The sequence below is a fragment of the Eumetopias jubatus genome, unplaced genomic scaffold, assembly GCF_037043125.1.
Source record: "Eumetopias jubatus isolate StellerSeaLion01/CBP00866 unplaced genomic scaffold, mEumJub1_p1.0 scaffold_12, whole genome shotgun sequence".
In the NCBI taxonomy this organism is placed as follows: domain Eukaryota; kingdom Metazoa; phylum Chordata; class Mammalia; order Carnivora; family Otariidae; genus Eumetopias; species Eumetopias jubatus.
The window spans coordinates 46,365,511-46,389,353 of NW_028274818.1; the positions used below are offsets into that span (position 1 = coordinate 46,365,511).

The 23,843-nt window shown below is 35.4% G+C and overlaps 1 protein-coding gene across 1 annotated transcript in view; it reads left to right on the top strand.

Annotated features, from left to right (window-relative positions):
• Window positions 1-23,843, top strand: part of HMCN1 (hemicentin 1) — a 467,830-nt gene that overhangs the window by 225,973 nt on the left and 218,014 nt on the right. Inside the window, exons 12-19 of the mRNA XM_028121561.2 lie at window positions 198-339; window positions 1,724-1,851; window positions 4,074-4,187; window positions 9,219-9,377; window positions 16,279-16,473; window positions 19,053-19,148; window positions 20,312-20,439; window positions 21,753-21,897. Coding sequence (XP_027977362.2) covers window positions 198-339; window positions 1,724-1,851; window positions 4,074-4,187; window positions 9,219-9,377; window positions 16,279-16,473; window positions 19,053-19,148; window positions 20,312-20,439; window positions 21,753-21,897 — 1,107 coding nt within the window. The remainder of the gene's footprint in view (window positions 1-197; window positions 340-1,723; window positions 1,852-4,073; window positions 4,188-9,218; window positions 9,378-16,278; window positions 16,474-19,052; window positions 19,149-20,311; window positions 20,440-21,752; window positions 21,898-23,843) is intronic.

The window sequence follows — 23,843 nt, forward strand, 5'->3', positions numbered from 1 at the left end:
TTTGGGGAAGAAATCTCCTGAGCCGTACTGCAACTTGGTTGTTTTTATAAACGAATTCCTGGAAGTACAAAATAAAATAAAATAATAATAAAATAAAATAATGGTGTGGCAAGAAGCCTACAAATATGCTAATGCAGAAAGCTCCTAACATCAAGGTAAGTTGCCGCTTCACTATATATGTTTCTTTCTGTTTGCAGAACCACCCAAAGTCACTGTGATGCCCAAGAATCAGTCATTCACAGGAGGATATGAGGTCTCCATCAGGTGTTCTGCAACAGGTTATCCCAAACCAAAGATCACCTGGACCATTAATGATATGTTTATCATGGGTTCACACAGGTACTGGGTTTGTATCATGTTCTTTGTTTTTACTGAGTGAAGTATTGATGAAAAACCAATCAAAAGTTGGACAAAACTAATGTGACTAAATCCCTAAGGTTAAGGGAGCTTTGACCAAAATCCACAGCTTTAGATCTTCTAAATAGGGCAGGAAATGGCCATAAAATAATAAATGATGAATTGACAGAGTTTGATGTTCTTCAATCTTGCATTTAATAGCTGGGCCTAAGAGCTTCACAATACTTGGCGTCGCAAACCTGACACCACAACACTTGGTTTACCTTGAATAATTTAAATGAGGATAGCAAACTTTCTGTGGGGTAATGTGTAGTTTTCATGAATCTATTAAAAATATGGTCCTGGGATTTAACAGGAGAGAGAAGAGGCAAAGGACAGAACAGTAGCTCTAATTAAAATGTGTGCAGGCATTCTTTGCAATTCCTATTCACTTTTGCCATACTACATTGAGATGTATTTTATCTGCTGGATGACTTCAAAAGACAGTGAATCCTCTCATGCGCAAAGAGTGTAATGAACATGTGGAACACAAGTAAGGAAGTTTCCAGCTATTGAACTTCCATTTCTCTGGGTTTTGAGGAGGACGAGGGCTTAGGGCCAGATTCTATTCCTAGACTCACCACTGACTTTCTGCGTGACAGGAGGTATTGCCATCTCTCAGGTTTGCATTTGGAGGAACTATTTAGCATAACAATTCACACAGAGTGTGATTGCCTGGTTGCAAATTCCACTCCTTCCATTTACTAACTGCCTTTGGGCAAGTTATATAATCCCTTTGCTCATCCGTACAACAGAGATAATAATAGTATCTAACTCATTGGGTTGTTATGAGTATTTAAAATATGTAAAATTTCTGGGGCACCTGGGTGGCTCAGTTGGTTAAGCAACTGCCTTCAGCTCAGGTTATGAACCCAGGGTCCTGGGATCGAGCCCAGCATCGGGCTTCCTGCTCGGCGGGAAGCCTGCTTCTCCCTCTCCCACTCCCCCTGCTTGTGTTCCCTCTCTCGCTGTCTCTCCCTCTCTCTGTCAATTAAATAAATAAATAAATAATCTTAAAAAAAATAAAAATAAAATAAAATATGTAAAATTTCTGGAGCAGTCCTTGGCACAGAGCAAGTACTGGATACATGGGATCTATTATTACTACTACTACTACTATTACTATTATTATTACTACTACTACTATTACTATTATTACTACTGCTACTACTACTACCACTACTACATTTCTGTTTATAAATTGACAACATTAATAATTTCTACAGTCAGCACCAAAAATATGTCTAAGATATTTGTAAGGAAGATGCTATAGTTTCCTCATACTATTATTAGGGTATTTTCAATTTTATTTTCTTTTCATCCCTAGGTATAGGATGACCTCAGAAGGTACCTTAATTATCAAAAATGCAGTTCCCAAAGATGCAGGGATCTATGGTTGCCTGGCAAGTAATTCAGCTGGAACAGACAAACAGACTTCTACCCTCAAATACATTGGCAAGTATAATCAGTTTAAAAAGGCAATGAAAATAGGATGAGTATCATATCAAGCAATTTAAAAGTACTTTTCTGAAAATTAATATTAGGAATGAATTTTACCCAGTCTTATAATTTATTATTCATTTCACACATTGATTAAAGGAAATACCGTAACTAATTTAAGTTAAAAGTTCAGGGAGTAGATAGCTTCTTTAGTCAACAGAACTCCAGGAGGCTTACAGGTTGTGGTAGAGTCCCAGATGGTCCACAGAGTTCTATCCTTCCATGGTTTTTCTGTTGTTTGCAATATTTTGCTTACATATTAATAAATTCTATGTCCTTTCTAGTTTACCTCAACTTCCATTTTATATTTTTCACTTATATTCAAAACTTTATAATATTTCTATTATGATTAAATGTTTATAACATTTCTGTCACTTATCCTGTCTACATATTATTTTCACTTTTCATTTTTAGTTTTTCACCTCCAAACGTAAACATTTATTGAAGATGCATTTCATGATAATCATTCTATAATATTCCATAACATAATGATTGTAATATATTGTAAAATAGGATTGTAATCTATTTTAATATAATCATATATTCCAATATAATAGAATATTTCTTTTAATTTGTTTTTTTTTCTAAGCAAATAAAGGACAAGGGCATTACATGCTCAATGTTAGTTTGTAAATTGTGAATAATTAATGGCTAGCAATCCACCCTGCCATTCATGGTAAGGTAGTGAAACTGGAAGTGGAAGAAAGGAAGAAAGCTAAAATAAAAATTGAGAATTGTAGTTGGTGTGTACATATGAGGGAGGTAGCAAAAGTGTCATAAATATTGAATCTGAAAGCCTGGAAAGAAATGGTCTCATTGACAGAAGTGAAGGCACATGGCAAGTAAGTTTGGAAGATTGGAGAGGAAATAGGCAGTGGGAATGCAGAAAAGGGGGTGGAAAGAGATTCTGAATTGTAAAATGAATTTTGGTTCATCACAGGCCAAAATAGTTGACCCACTTATTTACCTTATTAATCCCCCAGAGTATCTAAAAATACTAAAGATTGTGGAATATAAAATAAAAAAATGTATGTTATGAAGTCCTTACTTTTTGAGAGCTTGTGTAATGGGAGTGGCTATACATAGAGAAATGTAAGACAGCAGACAGACAAGTACTACAGTGAGGGTTGGCAGAGAGGAAGATTAATTCTGACTGGGGAATTTGTAAAGATTTCTCAAAGGAGACCGGATTTAAACTCAATCTGGAGGAATGAGTGGGATTCGAAGAACTGGGGCAAAGGGCATTTTAGGCTTTTGCAAAAGCAGGAAGATAGGAGAGAGTAGGGGCTGTATAGAACTATCAGCATAGCTTCATACCTTGTGATAGGAAAGGAAACATTATGGAGGATAAGTTAAAAAAGAGAGCTCTGCACCAGTTTATGATTTCTGAAAGCCAAACTAGAGAATCATGAAATAAAATCACCAAAATTTTTCTAGCAGAGGATTAACATGATCTTTGAGAAGTTAACTCTTAGCTTTGTTTAAAACTACCTCAATTAAAATTGGAAAGTCCTAACATGCACAGTTCAGAGAAGAATGTATGTATGAGTGAATGAAGCATTAAGCAAGGGAGGAAAGAAACAGAGAATGTTTGTATTTAGCATCAAAGGGAAAAAGGGAATGGCGACTCTACTTTTTATAGATAAAACTTTTAGCCTTAGACTGCAACTCTCTCTGTAGTTAAACATGAATATCCTTAAAATCATGCAGAAAATGTTACAACAAATTAACCTGTAATTACATTATCCTCAAGTCTTAATCTAGCCAAATCAGTCTTACCATCATAGCTCTTTTGATATTTTTATTACTATCAGTCTTCTCTCTGTTCCTTTATATTACTTGTTACTTCTATAAGATGTGTTCAGATTTCTAAGATTTTTCTTTCTTTATCTTTTTTTATAAGGACCTTTCTGTTAATATCCTAAATTTTTACTCTTTTATCAGAATTATTTTTGCCTAATATATATATATTTGACCTTAATAAATGATCTTCTCATCACATACATCCATGTACACTTGCATTGTAAGAGTCTCTTTCTGTTTTTAAACACTGAAATAGCTACAAGCACATAAATACTGGTGGATTTTGTTAAACTGGTTCATTTAGTGTAATTATAAACAAGGTGCATGTCGCATTGGACCAGACATTAACCATTTGCTTGTTTGTTTTTTTTCAGAAGCCCCAAAGTTGATTGTAGTTCAGAGTGAGCTCTTGGTTGCTCTTGGGGATACAACAGTTATGGAATGTAAAACCTCTGGTATTCCTCCGCCCCAAGTTAAATGGTTCAAAGGTACATTTCTTAAGTATGTTCATGTCTGGTTCACTTAGTTTTGTTTTCTCTTTTAAAATGATGATTTGTTAAAATTTTGTTTTGATGTGTGACTTAGCAGCCCCATAAAATGTGTTTATGATCTCACTGGAGACAATAGTTCAAAATTCTGAACTCTAAATTTCAGGATTTGACATCTGGTGTGGATTATAGGACCATGAAAATCAAAGCAGGAAAAGTTCGCCTTTGCTAATCCAGCTGAACATTCTCTTTGTTAGTTTAGGATTGTTTCCTGTAGAAAAGGGTCCAAGAATACTCTGTTAATGTTTAAGATGACTTTCCTGATTTCGGTTCACTTTTCTTAGAGATAATGGCTGTCACTATTAGAAAGTTTTCTAGATTCTCAAGGACACTTTGTATAAAGTCCTCAAAAAAGATATAACATTAAAACTTACAGGTAAATGAAAGACAAATGTGTTGTGTGGTTGGCTTCATCGTGCATGGTAGATGCTTTTATCAAGCATGGAAATTGTCTGCCTGCATTTGTAACATAAAGATTACACCTATGTGATTCTATAATAAAATAACAGTAATTACTGTGCTATTTGTCTTAGTGAGAATACACTTGGGTCCTGGTCTAGGCTCAGATGCTGATAGTAGATATCTGTGTAAAACATCCCGCTTCTGTTTCTGTCTCAGTTCTTCCAATCTATGAGCAAGAAAAATTCCCGCAAACACTCTAAAAGGGAGGTTGCTAGGATTATTGAGATGCTGTTTGCAAAATACTTTTTAATCTTCAGATGAAAAATGCTAAACAGTACAAAGAACTATTGTTATGATTCTGTTTGTTAAATCACAGACATCCCCATAGCAACAGGTTGATGTCATAATCACAAAATTATGAATTCACCTCGGGTTCAAACTCTTGGGGAACATGAGGTGAAAAAGAAAGGCTTTATGTAGAAAACAAACACTTAAATAATACAAATCAAAAACAGGAAAACTAGGAGAGAATGCCATTTTCATGGTTTTCCATGTTAAATGATTTTGAGTCTTCATGTTTTCTGTGATAAGAAAAGCATTTCTGGATTTGCTTCTTAATTAGGTTTATTTCAGGTAACATACACTAATTTTACTTATTTAAAATACTTAAATCTTTGAATTACAAATGAAATAATCAATGTCAAACTCACATCATGAATAAATCCAGAAAAAATGTGTTTTAGAAGCAGTATTTCTCTTTTTTAAAAGTCAGTAGTTTATGTTAAAAATAAAAATTAAAAAAAGTAATATAACTTGCTGACTTCTCTGCCCATAGCTAGCAGAGTCACACAGAAAGTCTCTTATTTTTAAAACTGAGTCTGCTTTTCTGAATTAAATGTAGTCTTCATGTTAGCCTGGGTCTCATAAATGGCTTGGAAGGTAAGGAGGAGTTAGGGAGCCATGTAACCACCATATGGAAGATTCTAGAATTGACTACCTATTAGTTCTCTCAAACATAGATGTTGGGGTTCAACAGACCCAGTAAATAATATCCCATTTCTCTGTCCAAGTTATGAAGCCACAGAGCTAGAATGTAGGCATTAAACACCGACAGACCATATTGGAGGACATGCTCCAATGTTCATCAACAATATGCAGTCATAAACCCCACAATCAGGCCAACCTACTGCCCTACCTATCCCAGGCAAGCAATTTATTACATATGCAGAGTCTGGACCATCAAGAAGAGAACTAGAGGATAATCGCTTCTACATGCAGATTGGCTCCAGAAAGAAAGGGGGAGGAGGCAGCTGGTTTTTCCTTTTCCACCTCTGCTAGGGATGAGACGATAGGAAGGTTATGAAAATTCTACCTATGGAAACCAAGGGGTAAAGAAGAGACCTCACCTTAACCAGAAAAATAACTTTTTCCTCATACCCTTTTTTTTGACAATTCTGAGCCGAAGGCAGTCACTTAACCAACTGAGCCACCCAGGCGCCCTTTTTTGACAGTTCTGATTGAATGAAGTAGGTGGTGATTGATTCCTTGATTGATTGTAAGAACACATGGAATCTATCTTCTTAACAAATGTTTAAGTGTACAATACAGTATTGTTAACTATAGGCACTTTGTTGCACAGCAGATCTCTGGAATTTACTCATCTTGTGCAATTTAAACAACAGTTCCTCATTTCCTTTGCTCCAAACCCCAGGCAACCACTATCCATTAATAAATTGTATTCCGTTCAGACCATCAGAGAAAAGGAATTCCATAAGTACAAATACCCGTCAAAATTTTGGATTTTTCATTTTTAGAAATAAGCAACATACAGTGGGTTCAAAAAGAATTGGGGACACTATTAAAATGTTGCATAGAGGATATTTCTGGTAAAATAAATTGGATTTTTAAATTTAGATTGGTGTTTCTTAAAGTGTAGTCAGGAATCCCTGGGGGTTCTTCATAATTCTTTTCAGGGAATCTAAGAGATCAAAATTATTTTCCTAATTATACCAAGATATTATTTGTCTTTATCACATTCATTGTCACATGAGAATATAGTGGAGTTTTTGGAGGCTACATAATGTGGAAGCAAAGATGAGCACTCAGCTGTCTTCTATTAAGCTAGACATTCTAGAAATTTGCAAAAATGTGAAACGCCACTCTTCTCACTAAATTTCTCTTGTTTTTGGAAATATAATTATTTCCTCATAAAATATGTTATGTTAAAATATCATGAGTTTGTTATTATAAAATAAATGCATACATTTAAAATTTTTCAGTTTCATTTCTAAAATGCTAAATACAAATAAATATAGTTCATATAAACAAAACCTCATTAAAGTCCGCAGTAATTTCTAAAAGTATAAAAGGGTCTTGAGACAAACATTTTTGAGAACCACTAATTACCATCAGCTATTTGAAAGGATATCATGCCAGGGATAATGATCTCTCTGTTTGTTCATCTTACATCCACAGAGACCAGAATAGAATTTAAACTACAGCATAAAGAGAACCCTCTTTAGTGGTAATGATGTTAAATTCTAGCATAGATTGTCAGGAAAGTTTGTATATTTTACTATTTATACCATTCTTTTAATCTTATCTAATATTAAAACTAAATAATCCCTATTTCACTTCCATCTCAAAATTCTATATTTCTCTATGGTTTCTAAATAATTTGGTGACTAATTTTTCAGTCGAAATGAAGAAAGGAGAGATTATCAAAATGTGATCAGAATGCAAACTTGACTAAACCAGTGTTTCCCAATTTATATTTTGTTTCATTGCTGCTATTCTTTAAACATTTTTATTTTGAAAAAAGCTACTAGCTAAAAGGTTTTGATTTTATCCTCTTGTGTCCTTTGACATACACAAAAGAAATAGGAGAGAAGTAAATTCCAAAATTCTAAATGCATTTTAGTCCAAACATTCTAATACTTGATGAACAGCTAGGTCACATCGCATTCTCCCTTAGTGGGAGGAAAGTTTATGTCAACATCATCTGCTTTTATTTATGAAAATTTCCCAGAGGCACATAGACACAGCTTTGGTTGTTTCTCTTATTCTCACTTGGTATGTAGTAGCAAGCTTAAAAGGATGATTTGGGTTTTAAATATTGGAATACTGAAAAAATACTTTATTTTTGGCACTGACGGTTGCTAATGTAATTTTTTTTTGTTTTGTTTTCAAATTTATGGCTCCTTTGACCCCTTCTGCTCCCAAAAATTATAAAAACAAAAAGAGAATTGTCTGTTTGTTGCCCTGAGTCTGTTGATTGGTGATTTTTATAGTATACTAGAGAATTACTAGTTCTGGAGTTCTCTCTCTTTTTTTTTTTTTTTTTTTTTTTTGTTATAAGCTAAGAGAATTACCACTGTGGTCTTCAGGGCACATGGCTAGGCTAGTACATGACATTTTGGAGAGCAATTTTTTAAGACTTGACATCTGGGCATGCTATGAACCCCTAAAGAGCAATGACCTTCAAACTTCCAGGAAGATTTTAGGACCCCCCCACAAAAAGTTCAATATTACCCTTTAACAAAAACAAAAAAAGCTATGGACACTGGGTATTTTTTTATGAAATTGGCCATCATGGTTAATTTCATTCTTAAGAGAGGCGTCACCCTGAAGGAGGAGAAACATAAGGAGAGGCTAAGTGTAACTTACAGATTAGTTGAGGCATTGCCTGCCTTCAGAGAGAAATGGTCCCCAGGAGATTTGAGGTGCTGCGGGGACACACAGCGTACACAGGTAACTCAGACACTAATTTTTCTAGCATCATTCTAGCCTCACACTAAGGTCAAACTCAGTGCATGGTTTCATCCTCCACACATTTATTCCCTACCTGCCTCTTCCAGAAACTCATAACAACTTAAAGAACTTGGTTGAATAATACAGATTTAGTAAAGGTATCCTGAGAGATTGATATAAAACACTTCTCTCTGGCCATTGTCAAGAAATTTCTCATCCATTTTTCCCCTTCTACCAACAAGCTCTTCCCCATCCTCTCCAGATAGTTGCGGTTGCTTCTTCGCTAGACATCCTCAGAAGCCTCTCGGGTAGCCTGTACCTCTCCCAAGATACCATCTAACTGATAGCATTCAGCAAACCAAAACACTGGTCATTGACCGAACTAAGAACACCATAGTCTCCTAAAGCACTTCCTGGGTAACTGGAATTCATCCTGCCACAAAGATGGTAGAAACCTTTCTTCAACCTTCATCTTCCCATTCCTGTCTTACCTAACACAGCCATGGTGGCAGCTACCATCCTTTCCCAGAGCCCTGGTGCGTCTTTGAAGAGTTCATTCTTATTTAGGTACATATACGGTAGAAAATATTTGGGGCCAGATTTTTGGCCATCGGTCAGCCCATAGAATTATTCAGACTAATAAATCAGCTTAGTGCCAAGAAACACTTCATTCTTTCTTTGCATAAACATTGTTTAAGTGTCTGTGTTGTATTTTGAGAACTTCACAGTCCGTTTTCTTCAGCAGTTTTGAAATCAAACCAATACCAGAGTAAACTATGTAAATACTTTAGTTAATGCTCTCCCTTTGTTTTGACGTAGGGGATCTTGAGCTGAGGCCCTCAGCATTCCTCCTTATTGACCCTCTTTTGGGGCTTTTGAAGATTCAAGAAACTCAAGACCTGGATGCTGGTGATTATATGTGTGTAGCTGTCAATGATGCTGGAAGAGCTGCTGGCAAGATAACTCTGGATGTTGGCTGTAAGCATCCCAGCTCTGATAGACATGTTCATTTTTTTTCCATGCTAAGAACTTTGAAACAACTGAGTGGAAATATCTGTCAGAATGGACAAATTAGAGTTAGTGTTTCAGATTATTAATATAATAACGGTAGTATTTACCAAGCACTTTCTATGTGCCATGCACTGTGCTAAGACCTTGTATGTGCATTATCTCATTAAACCCTCAGAACAATCCTAAGAGGAAGGTATTATAATTATCTCCATTAGATAGATAAGGAAATGAAGGTGTAGCAAATCTAAGTAACTTGACCAGGATCACAGATCTATGGAAGGGCCGAGCCTGGATATTTGAACCCAGGTTATCTCACGTCAGAGACTATAGGCTTCACTGGTATATCATCTGTTGCCAAACACTTTCCTAACAGGAGTTGGATGACACAAAATTCCTAAGTATCAACATCTGGAGGCCAGAAATTAGACTTTGGCCCTAAACCATAATTTGGAGATGTTGATGATAGCAAAGGTAGCAGATTGTGCTTTTGCTTTAAAAAAAAAAAAAATTTACTAGCAATGATTCCTCAGTGTATAAAATAATGTACTAATTACAAATAAATGTCAATCATATCGTGAAGGATACAGCATATGCATGGCAACTATCATCAGATTACTCAAGAAGTTTGGTTCTCCCTCCTTTGTCTCTCCATCTCCTGTTTCTTAAAAAAAAAAAAAAAATATTTTTCTACATAGTGTGGTAACACATGATATAAAACAGAGCTTGCTTTGTATGAAAAGGAACCTGGCAGCTTAATTTTAACAGATAATTCAAACGTTTACATCAGTTAAACTTATAAAATACGACATTTTGTTAAATTGCATTTTCATTTATGTATGATGATTTTCATGCCTCAGCTGTTTTTTTAAACAAAAGTTAAGAACTATAAGAAAATGCATATTTTTTTTAGAATAAAGTAATACAAAACATTTTAGCTCTATCTTAATTCTTTAAATGAATATAATGGCCCTGTAAACTTAATATTTTGTTTCATATAAACTAATTTTTTTCCTCTTAGGATCTTTTTATGATCTCCTTGCCCCTGGGTTGTCTGAACACTGTGCATTCTTGGTGATTATGCCCTTGGGGTAGAATCGACAAAGCTAGAAATGGCCACAAAGACCACAGTAGAATCTGACTAGGGCAGAGCAAAATGTATTTGACCGTGACTAAGCTCTGAGGTTATTAAGAGAAGTGCCTTGGAAATAAGATTGGAATCTCTGGGTGGAGGATATCTGAATCTACCAGCAGAGTTAAAACACAAGGAAACCTTTTAGAAAAGTAGGGCCCAAATGAAGAGGATCACTTGATGCAGAATTCTTGTTTCTAAGAAATATACAAGTACAGTGTTTCAAATTCCCAACATTTTCTAGCTCTGCTTCTCCCTCTTCCCTGCCCAGATATTTTATATTTACCCAACATTCTTCTAGAGTTGTCTAGCTCTAGAGGAAGAACGAATTAGCCTGAGTAATTTTTCCCAGCAAAAGCGGAATGACACCCTCACCCCTCTCCAAGACTGTAGAAAATCTAAACAGTGTACACATTTCTTTGCTTATTTACTGCTTTCTTGATAATCTTTTTAGCTTCTGGATTTTCCAGGTTCTCTCTTTTGACTAGTGAAAAACCATGTAAAGGTTAGGGCTATCTGTCCTGGAGTGACTTGCATTGAAATAGGAAACATCCTAACAAATGTTTTGTATTTAATCCTTCATTCTTTGAACTGAATTTTGTGTTATCTTCACTCCTATTCAAGATCTTCACTCTCTATGACCTTTTCTAAAACAATGGCTCTCTCAACTTTTATCCTAGTCATCATTCTGATGGAGCCATTAACATAAACTCAATTGTTTCCTTACTATAACTTTGATCATTAAGTTGCCAAATAACTTAATACTGACATTAGTACCATGCATGCATCTGTTATGCCTTAACAATCTCCTTATTCACCATTAGAATTCTGATTACCTTAGCTCACGAAGTTTGGTTAGACCTTGTCTGTCCACATAAAACTATGGTTAAATATCCTAGCAGATACAGGGTGTCACTGCCAAGGCCTGTGCAAATCACAGTTGGAGTGATGGTTGTGGTTGTCACTATTAGAATTAAAAGCAAACAAACAAACAAAAAAAACCCAAAAGTTTCCTCAGAATTTACACAGTGGTTAAGAGAATGGCCTTTGGAGAGAGACTGGGTTTTCTGCCTGACTTTTAATAGTACCCACCTGATAAGTTAGTTGTAAAGATGAAATGAGACATCATTACCCACCCACATGCATGCAGCATGTCAGTGGTTGCTGCTGTCCCATCTGCCTCACGAATGGCACATGTATCAAATACATGAACTTCATAAATTGAATTGTCATTTTGATTCTTTGAGTCCTGAAAAATAATATAGAAATACACATATAATAATGGCATAGTATTTAAGATTAAGCATTGGGCTTTTAATATGAAAGTCACTGTTTCAAGTTGATTTTTTTTAAAAAGGGCCTGAGATAATTCAAGTGCTACTTTTAGTAGTAGTGCGTAAAATTAATCATTTGCGTTCCAAAACCATTGGGCATAAATTTAAGTAGCTTATGACTTAAAACGAAAAACATGCCTTTATCCCTATCATTGTAGCTGTGGGCGTATTACCTTACATCAATACTAGATCAAAAAAACAATGATAAAAAAGCTGTTCAATATTATTGTTGAGTTATAGCTTCTTGTAGTGAGTCTCCTCTTTCCTGTTTCTCATTATCATGGCTCTGAGTTATGGATATTTCAGGTCAGCAGGGAAAGTTACCAGTGCTTTTCATCCTTTTTTAAAAAGAGGTAGTGAATTGTGAAGTCATTTGGAAGAGAAGAAGATTGGCTACATTAAACAAAAAGTTGGCCTGGCAGCGATTTTATTTGCAGTATTCCACACCACTCAGGATTTGAGTCTTAGACTGTGGTTTTGTGTTTTGTGCTTTGGTAGAACCAAAACAGTGTGTTCAGCCATTTTAGGAAAGATAATCTCCGTTTGACTAATATAATGCAAGAGTTGCCTTAGTGGATATATATTTAATTATCACTAAAGGAACTAGAATAATTTTATGGAATAGCTTTTAGAGCAGAAAAGTTTGTAACTTTTCTATTTTCAAAGTGAAGATATCTGTCGGTGACCACAAAGCCATACCCTGAGTTCTTAAGGGATTTGCACACAAATATTTAGGGGATCCCAGTGAGCCCAGCATAATCCTGACAGACTGTATGCACAAACAAATTGAAATTAATAATAGATATATTAAATTTCGGAGCTAAGATTTAAAAAATTAACAATATTTATAACCAACGATAGTTAATATTTGGATGAATACTACATGCCTAAATGATTAATGAAGACTACCTCTTTTAACAATGCAAGATAAGAAATATTATTACCTCCTTTTTGTTCATGGAGAGATTTAGACTGGGGGAGGCAAAATAATTTTCCCATTTTACAGACTAAGAAATAATGGAACTGCCCTTCAAAACCACCTAATGGACTGTAATGTCTCTAAACAACACAGCCTCCCCTGTACAAGTCCCGTGTTTTGTACTACAATCACTGCTGCCCCTTCCCTGGTCCCTTTAATCTGTTTACCATCAACCCAATGTAATTCTCTTGGAGTCCGAACTGGCCACACTCAGGAGTAGGAAGTATTTAAAATGTTTCTTGGCCTGAGTTAGGAGTTGCTTCATGTTTGAGGTTTGCTTGTCATTGATGCTGCTTTGGCTGCTTACCTAGTGCCTGGTCCTCTCATTTGCTTTGTTTTCTGGTACCAGTATGTATATTCCCTAACCTTTTGCTTGTCTTGTGCCTGACGCTGTTCCCAAAGCTTCTTCACCACAGATGACTTCTTCTGTCTTAATTGAGTTTTATGGGCACAATCTGAACTCTGCTTATCCTTTTTTAGTCCAGTTTGTTCTTGGCTTTCTTACTTCTGAAAATTCTAATTTGTCTCCATTTTCACTGATGGCTATGTTCTGTTGTGTCGGTAAGCTTGGGTTCTTCCCAAGTACTTGGTCAATCCCAGGCTTCTGCATGTCTTTTTGTTCTTCTGGAATTTATTTTCTGCCCCATTTTCACATCCACCTGCCCACACTCTGCACCTAATACATCCTGAGACTTTTATACTTCACGTCTATTTTTCAGAAAAGCAACCGGCTCTGGAATAAATGATTACTAATCACTCTAGAGAAAAGTAACTAGTCCTTTACACCTAAGATAGGCAAACAATGAGCTGCTTTATAAATCATTTTCTAAATATACTTATTTTGCCTATTATTTTTATAAACCAAATTCCCATAGAGGTGGATTAAGAGAAATCTAAACACGGCCTCACTACTTCTTTTTAAAAACATGGTACTCAGGGCGCCTGGGTGGCTCAGATGGTTAAGCGTCTGCCTTCAGCTCAGGTCATGATCCCAGAGTCCTGGGATCGGGTCCCGCATCGGGCTCCCTGCTCCTTGGGAGCCTGCTTCTCCCTCTGCCTCTCTCTCTCTCTCTCTCTCTCTCTGTCTCTCATGAATAAATAAATAAAATCTTTAAAAAAAACAAAAACAAAAACAAAAAAAAAACATGGTACTCAATTGTGGGTTTAATTTAATTTCATTTAGGTTTAATAAACAAACAATAGGGCTTCTGAAATTGCCATGTTTTCTTCAAAAGTGCAAGTTCAAATGTGTGGGATCAAGGGTGTTATCATCACCATACACTTACACACATATACAAATGCACACACTAGATTATTGTTGAAATGTTACAATATTGATTCAATCATTCACAGATATATAGCCGCCTTGAATAATGCACAGAGTACTATGTTAGTTGCCAAAACAGATAAAATATGGTTGCAAACATGAACTCTCTGGGAAAATCAAACATTAGTCTAATAAAAGGCAGCATGTGGGCCATTGCCATGAGAGTGATAAAGAATGAGTTCTCAGAAACCTCACATAGGGAAGAAATCATGTCTATCTGGGAGGATGAGAGATAGTATTGAGGAGGGACCTTTTGAACTGGATTAAAGAATTGTCAGTATTTCAATAGCCAGAGATCAAGAGCCAACGTTGCATTTGAAAGGGATGGCAATAACATGCAGATACTGATATGAAAATGGTCAATCCTTGTTTGGAGAAGAATGAAGAGTTCGAATTGTCCAGAAAATAAGATTTTTGTGGGGGAATGGGAGATGAGGCTGCAAAGTTAGAGGATGTCCTTTAGCCAGGCTAATAAAGCACCAAGGCTGCTCGGGAGTCAACTGTACATCCGAGTCCCAGAATTCCCAATGAGAAGGAAAGAAGTGATCTCTGCACCCATTTTTATTAGCCTGCTAAACAACTTGACTTTGAGCAGTTGTAAGAACCTATAGAAAAAGGGAGGCTAATAAAATGACAAAGAATTGTTACCAGGATCAATCTAGTTTTCAATCCTACCTTCACCCTTCAATTCCATGTGACACTTAGCAAATTAACTATCTTGTCTCAGTTTCTTCATCTATGAAATTGGAGTAATGATAGTACTTACCCCATAGGGATATTGTGAAGATTAAATGAGAAAATTAGTGGAAAGCACTCAACAACAGTCCTTGTCTTTGTAAGTGATAGTTGAATTTCTAAGCAATATTTAACCTTGACATTATCAAGGAGCCCTCTCTTGACTCCTCCTCTTAGTATCCTATATAAGTAGGGAGCACCTGGGTAGCTCAGTTGGTTAAGCAACCAGCTCTTGGTTTTGGCTCAGGTCATGATATCGGGATTGTGAGATCAAGCCCCACACTCAGCCTGAGTCTGCTTGTCTCTCTCCCTCTGCTCCTCCCCTCACTCCCACACATGCTCTTTCTGTCTCTCTTTCTCTCTCAAATAAATAAATAAAATTTTTAAAAAAAGAATCCTACATGAGCAGGTTTCATGAATTACCTCTACTAGCATCCTATATATTTCTCCTTGTCTTATATCTCATACATCATTACTTTTAAGTTCTGGGTGATAGACATATTGAGAGCCTCATCTATTTGGTCTTGCTGACAGCTTTCTCCAGTGTTGCCTTCCCATGTTTTCCAAGTTGTGCCTATGACACATTTCTAATTCTTCCTCCTGGCTTCTGTGTTTATCTAAATTATGTGGATAACTGTAGCCTTTTGATCTATAATTTTGTAATTTCTGAATCAGATTTTAACTGTAAAATATTAAGGTCTCATTATTCTCTTTTATCAGATACTATATTCTGTTACTTAATTTATTATTGATTCTCAAGCTCATATTTGTTTAACTCAAAAATGTAACAAAAAAAGGTGAAAAGTATTGAGAAGCAAGAATGTGATCTAGAACAGGGATATAATTTAGGATTAAATACTCTTAGCTGGTTATACAGTGATCGATTAAAGAATGAGCTCTGGTATAAATTAAGTTCTTTAAAAATTTGACCAAAAGGAGTTAGGTTTTGGAAAGTGTAAAAAATATTTCATTGCAAGGCAAACTTATTTATAAGAAAGTTCAAAGATTTGAGCAGTATGACATAAACTGAAGTTGAAAACAAATTTCTAAAATGAAAGATTCTCTTTATTTAAAGTAATCTTGATTTAAATTCCCACTCTTAAATTCCATTCTCTTCATCATTTATCACTTTAAGGAAATAGTTGAACTACTTTGTGCCTCTATTCATTTATAAAGCAGAAAAGAAATACCTGCTATTTCAGTGGTAGCCAGGAATACTTAAAGGGTAAACTTACAATATTATGTGAATAATACCTTGATTCAGATTCAGTCTGCTGACAGTTTAATAATTAAGTTTATATTTAATGTGCCTATATACTACCCCAATGACCTTTTTTTGTTTGTTTGCTTTAAATATCTTCTAGCACCTCCAGTTTTCATACAAGAACCTGCTGATGTTTCTGTGGAAATTGGCTCAAATGTGACATTACCTTGCTATGTTCAGGGTTATCCAGAACCAAAGATTAAATGGCAGAGATCAGACAGCATGCCGATCTTCTCAAGACCCTTTTCAGTGAGTTCCATCAGCCAACTAAGAACAGGAGCTCTCTTTATTTCAAGTAGGTTAAAGGAAATATATTTTATACAAGTATGTACATATATACATTCATGTTCTATACATAGGGATTAGTCTGTTTAAAATTGTGAATTGATCTTGCCAACATTTTGTGTTTTTTGCATTTCCCTTTAAAAGAGTATTGAATTCTTATATTTTGGAATTGTCATAAATAAGTTATATTTTATTCAGATGTCATATGTCATATCATAAAGGCTTATGAAGCAATGTGACTTCTTCATATCTCACTGTTTCTTATTGCAAATAGAGTCACCTGGGCCTCTAGGTGGATAAGTGATCACATTTTATTGACTTTTGTACCAACTGCTGTATTGAAAGGTAAAATATTACTAGTAGTTAGTTAACTTTAATGAAATTTTTTTTTTGACCAACCATACATAACCATACGCATAGGGACTCTATATGGAAGCTCCTCGATTAAAAGTGATCTCTACCTGGAGCAGAAGATTGGGAAAAAAAGTCAAACACTCCAGCATCCAAAAATTTTGCCTGTAATCTATTAAGCATTCAGATATTTGTAAACACTTCGTACTTTTTAAAGATAATGTTTAGAATGTTTGAATAATGGCACTAGAGTGATAAAATCATTTAGCCGATTAACTGGTTTTTAAAGAGTAATTGCATCTTTGGGGTTATTTTGTAGCAAGTCTCCAATAACTGATTTCCATGTTTACTAAATATTAAACATCCATTAGCCACTTAAACTTCCAAATACAAATTAAAGTAATTATAAGTGCTTTAGCATTCAGCTCAGGGCCAGACTCTGTGGTGAAGACAGAAGTCATACGTGGGGTCCCTCACTCAGGCATTTTACAACCCACCATCTAAGAAGTGGCCACAAAGGTACCTGCTGGGTCAGATTGTGCAGGACTTGGAATATGCAGGTGAAGAAATGCTTTTGATGAGGTAGAAAATAACCCTCCAAGCGTCACTGCGGGGGAAAAGGCACATGAAATACTATTTCAGAATAACCCCTCTGCAAGATGGGAAGATGAGAAGGAAAATGGGGAGGCTCACAGAGTTATGCAGGTGGGGTGATAGTAGTGATGAGAAAAGCCCAACAGGAAACAAATTGGACCTGAAACAAATCAGATGTAAAAAGGGAAGAATAAAATGATGTATTGACAAGTGGTTGCCCAAGTGTCCGAATTAAACTCTCTAGAAGGAAAATAGTGATTAGAAACAGTTCTCTGTTGTGTTATGTACGTCTACACAAATTAGTCCAAGAGTTGATAATATGAAAAATATCTTGAGACAGTGTGTGCTTTATTAACCAGATGATTTGCTGAATTTTCCTTTGCAAGTGAGAGTTTGCTGTCGTTGAGAGCGGACACTGCCTGAGTTTACCAGATGCAGTCCTGCAGTTACATGCAAAAGGTTAACAGAGGAGTAGAAGCTTTGTCACTGCTCTTTATCTGAGAGAATATGGAACTGTTTAAAATGGAAAGCTACGTTTTTCTCTGTCAAATCTTGTCAGTAGATAACACTGTGCTTATTTAGTTAAGATATTTGCAAAGATTACAGTCATTTCCCTATTTAAAATCTTCTGTTGCCTCCCCTATTGCTCACAAGACAAGCCACACTCTTTGCAAGGCACCAGACTATGTCTTTAGCTTGTCTCCTGACTGTATCCACGCAACCTTTAACCTAGTAGTCTTCGTCCTGATCCCCCTAATGCCCTCCTTAATTAAAAATATTTTGTAATACCCTTTTTACTATCCTGAAACAAAGTCTATATTTTTGATCTACCTACATAGTAAAAACTATTTTAATACCTAAAATGTAGTACAAAGGAAAATAAAGTAATTTTTATTGAAACAACAGGTATTTCAATAGGCAAATACCCTGGCAATGTCTACATAATGTACATACATGTTTAGGTACATTACCATGAATTTGACAGCTCAAATGTGGACTGATAAATATAATTACCATGTAATTATAAACAAAGTCATCAAATCCATGAATTTCTAGTGGAGTCTTCAAAAGTCTTACTGGACTTGGGCTAATTGTTCCTTTCATGAATCTGCCCCCTGCATGGCCTCCCCAGTTTTTGCCCACTGAGTGCCGATATACTCCCCCAGTCATTGGGCCAACTAAAAAAAAAAAAAAAATCTCTCTTGCAAACCTTCAAAATGCCCCCAGGGGGTACTGCAAGATACATTGGTAGTGCAGCTTTCCATTCTTTGAACAGACCTTGATTTTTCAAGTTATGCTTTTGTCTTTGCAGCCTGTTGGGCTTGGACTGCCCTTCCCCTATTCTACCTGCTATTTAAGGTACAGCTTGTATCCTACCTGCTCTGCGACTCCTCCCCTAAGTCCTCTACATGCTGTCAGTCTCTTCTGTCTCTGTGCTCCCACAGCTTTGTTTGAAATGCATATTACAGCATTTATCACACTGTGGTATGATTGTTGGTTTTTACGTATGTCTCCTCCCATAGAATGGGAACTACCAGAAGACAGTACCCACTCATTTTCCACCCACAAATCTCAACACAGTGCCTGGAACGTAGTTAAGCTTCATCGATGGTATTAAATGAGTAAACGATCTCTTCTGTTTAGATTTATGGGCAAATGATAAAGGAACCTATATTTGTGAAGCTGAAAACCAGTTTGGAAAGATCCAGTCCCAGGCAACAATAACAGTGACAGGACTTGGTAAGATCAATTAGGTGCTTACATATCATGCTCTTCCAAGTCATCAGACTTCTTTTACTACATCATCTCTTGCCTTTGCCACTTTAAACAAAAAAACAACAGGTAAATATTTGACTACTAAATTAGCCTTCTGTCTCCCACCCTATTTCATATTTCATGGGATATTAGAACTGGAAATAACCTAACAGATCATCTGCTCTAAGTTCCTTATCTTCCATTTGAAGAAATGAAGGTCAACTTGAATAAATTGATTTAAATCTAAATCTAAATACATACATACACATATTAGAGTCATGGCACATGAAATTATTTTTGGATATAGTAAGAGGTAAGGATACAATATCATTTATTTCCAAGTGGTAGGACATATGTTTCAATATCTTTTATTGAATATTCTCTTCCCACTTATTAAAATACCCATTTGGTCACATGTTAAATTTATATTCCTATGTCTATTCCTTGGAATTCTATTTATGCATTAGTATTACATTGTCTGAATTATTACAGCATTTAATGTGATTTTTAGATCTGTCAGTGCCTGTTTCTCATTAATATGCATTTATAAAATTTTCTTTCTATATCTCCCTTTATTCATCTACATATATTTAAATTTTCCAAACCGGATATCTAGGGATTTTGCCTTGATTTGTGTTAAATTTATTAATTAATTCCTAGAAAAGAACATTTTTCCGTCTAAGAGAGTTCACCTCATTTTATTTGCTTGAGCTGTTCTGATAGCCTCCAAATTGATCTTATCCCTTCTGGTTTTTCCCTTCTCCAGTAAGTCTTAGTCACAGTTTCCAGATTAATATTTCCTGAGAATGGTTCTGATGATCCCACTTTTTTAATTGATAAGTGCTCTTAGTCCCTTTCCATTTGTCCATTGCATACATTGCACATCTCTTGGCTTGATATCTCTGGCCTTCCATGCCGTAGATGAATTCTTTTTTACTTTCTCTGCTCCAAACTATTATCTGCCCTCTTGCCATTCCCTCTGCTTAGAAGGGTCTTTTATCTCTGTCTTCCAATTCAAACCCATTTATATTTAAAAATCTTGTTCTTGAAAATTCAATTTTTTAAAGAGCATAATCTTGACCTATAAGGATGTTTGTCTTCCTTTTGGGGAAGATAGAGTTGATAATACCTGGTTCTCTCTGACTTAGTTGCTCCACTCATTGGAATCAGCCCTTCAGTGACCAGTGTCATTGAAGGACAGCAGCTTACTTTGCCTTGTGCTCTGTTGGCTGGAAATCCCATTCCAGAACGTCGGTGGCTTAAGAATTCAGCCATGGTAAGAACATTTTAAATCCATGCATTCACATTTCTAATTTTCTTGCATAAGAGGCAATTTATTCCAACCATTAAAATTTCAATTTAATAAATATACAAAAATACAAAAGAAAAACTTTTTTTCAGTATTAACATGTTTATGCTGTTTATATTATTTCAGAATTAATAAGATGGAGAAATAGGTGATTTTTATAGTTTTGCATTAAATTCAGTGCAACTAATAAACTCTTCAGAATATGTAAAAACTGAAGCAAATAGAAAATTATTTTTATAGCATTTAAATATTTTTATATCCTCTTTGTAGGATGTAATAAATATTATTTCATAAAATTCTTCCATTTATTAATCTTTATTATTAATTTCAAACATTGTATCTTTTATCATGAACTATTTAAAAATGTGGATCTATTTTGTGTCATTGTTTTTCAGTATATAACTTTGGATTATGAAAGGATGTGAAAAAATTTTCACAGTTCTATGGAATTTTTTGCAAACATGCTATCCCTGGCAATAAATTTTTATCTAGTTAAGAGCACTTTTCCTTCCATTTTCCAGGGTAGTTAGACTTGCTTTCTTTTTGAAGTGCCAATTAGAAGTGAATTGACTCCATGGAATAAAATGTAAAATTGTACATATTTGCATAAAATCCTGAGGAAAATTAGTAGACCTCACTCAATAATTAAATGCCCTTATAACAAAGGATGATACTGTTTGAGCACTAAGGTATTCTGTGATTGAACAAAATGCATAAATGGCACAATTAGAGTATCATTTTTAACAGAAAATATTGCCAACCTTCTCTGACACAGTTCCTATATCATATATTGCCTCTAATATTTGTATCTTTCACTGAAAAGGGTGAGTGTTGAGATGAATCACATTCTCTCAACTTGAATGAATGTCTATTTGCCAAAATAAAAATATCAAATAGCTTGCAAGTGGTAATATAGTCTTCTTGGAAAATAACAAATTAGTAACAAGTAAAAATGACTAGTGGAATTTGAGTCCTGAGTGATAACAAAAAGCACAGAGACACGAAACAGAGACATCACTTGACATGAAACATCCTTTTTCCAGCATGTGCATAACTCCAACAGATGTTAGTAGGTGTAATTTTTGGTGGTATATCAGGATGACATATAATTGATTCTACTCTTGGTAACATTTTGTGCTCATCATTTTTCCCTTAAGGTTGTTAAAATATTTTGTTATAAGACATTTAATAACCCAGTTGGGAAAAAAAAAAAAACAAATCTGGTTTTGGCTTAGGAAAGATTACCTTTTAAATTAAATATGACTTTTTTTTTCTTTAAGTTGGTCCAAAATCCTTACATCACTGTACGCAGTGATGGGAGTCTCCATATTGAAAGAGTTCGCCTTCAGGATGGAGGCAAATATACTTGTGTGGCCAGTAATGTTGCTGGAACCATTAACAAAACTACCACTCTGGATGTGCATGGTAAGAGACACACCCATTGTAATTCTTTCCAAACCATGTTCAAAGCTAGGTTTATGTCTCTAAATCAAATCACTCTGTCTTCTAGTTGTAAGAAATAGACTTTTTTCCTAATTGTTATTCTTAACAAAAAGCCTTATTTCTTGAACACTGTTTACATTGTTAAGGCTGTTTCCAGAATTCCCTTTCCTACATACATAAAAAGGCTTTATTGGGAGTCACCAGCTGAGTCTGGCCAAGGGCTTTTGTAAGTGATTTCTTAATTGATAAAAGTGAACTCAGTTCTCAAAGAGTTAGTTTTAAAAATACATTTTAATTTCAGGCAAGCTGAACTTATTATTCCATCCAAATTGCCTTTTCTTTTTGGATTGTGCAACAAGCATATTCTACTAATGACCCCTTTGTGTGTTAGCTAGAAATGACCTAAACTTTTCTAAAGGCCACCTCATGTGCTCCAAACAATCTTTTTGCATGTTAGATAACTTAAAAGGTCACAAATAAGAAAATCCAAAAGCTATCTTTTTCCATTCGTGACTAACAGTCACGAACTTTTTACATCTCAATAAACAAGTGACACCTTCATAGTTTAAGAAATTGTCACAAGTTTTTTTTGTATATTTTCTTTAAAGACTTTGCAACATTGTTTTAAGTGTGGTATTAAAAAATAGTTCTGTGTACAGAGATGAAAGTAACACAGAACATTTGTTTTTAGTAAATTCATCCTTTTTTTAGGACATGAGTTGGAGAATCCAGTAATTTCCACATTTTGCTTGGTCTGTTGAAATTGTCAGTGGTTGCAGACCATCTTCTTTTTTTTAATGTCTGTGTCTCATTGTAAATAGTCTCTTCTGCCTCTCTCAATCTTACACCAGCCCCACCAACATCGCATGAATATTCTTGAAGAAATACTATTTTAAAGATATATTAAAGTAATACTAAATTATTGCCTAAAAGAATAAATGCATAATGCCAGATTGAATACAGTTGTGTTTACTTTTAGAAAAAATCAGTCCATTGATTTCCTGGAGGGTGCTTATGGACTGGCTTGAGAATCTAGTATAGAAATATAATCATGTCACCTCCATAGAATATTGTGTTGAGAAAGTTTCTGAGGCTAATTTTTACTTGAGTGAAAGGGTGATGTGATTAGCTGGGATGTTAGCCAGATCAGAGGGGCGAGGAGATGAACTGGTGATGCGGTTTATCATGATGCACTAAATGTTGACAATTAAAAGCTAAAAAGACATCGTTTCATCCATCTTAGTCCAAAATGAGTAACTGATTTAGTTACTAAGGTTAAAAAAATCAACCCAGACGTTTGACAGGAACTAAATCGAGCAACCATTCAGCTGACAGATGAGTTTTTGAGTTGGATATGATATGATCCAGTATCACAGGTTTTCTGTACCTCCGTATGCACGTTAATTAGCGCTGCCATTGCTTCATGACTCTGCCTTGCCACTTTTTTTTTTTAAGATTTTATTTATTTGAGAGAGAGAGAGACACAGCAAGAGAGGGAATACAAGCAGGGGGAGTGGGAGAGGGAGAAGCAGGCCTCCCACGGAGCAGGGAGCCCAATGCGGGGATCGATCCCAGGACCCTGAGATCATGACCTGAGCCGAAGGCAGACGCTTAATGACTGAGCCCCCCCAGGGGCCCCCTGCCTCTCCACTTTTAAGGATACTCATTAAAAGCTCTCAATGACCAGTTTTTAAAAGGATGAATTAATGCATGCAAATAAAAATGTAAATTAAAATGGCAAACCACTCACTTGTCATCTTGATTTATGTAGGTGGACAATCTGGAAAGAAACAGCTTTTCCACAGACAGATGTCATCAGATTTGAAAATGCCTAAACTTGCCACTTTCCCGAATAGCTGTCAAACTCAATATGCATTTAAGAAAATGGCTTATTGAATGTAGCCACAAAATTACAGTAGAGTTGAGAG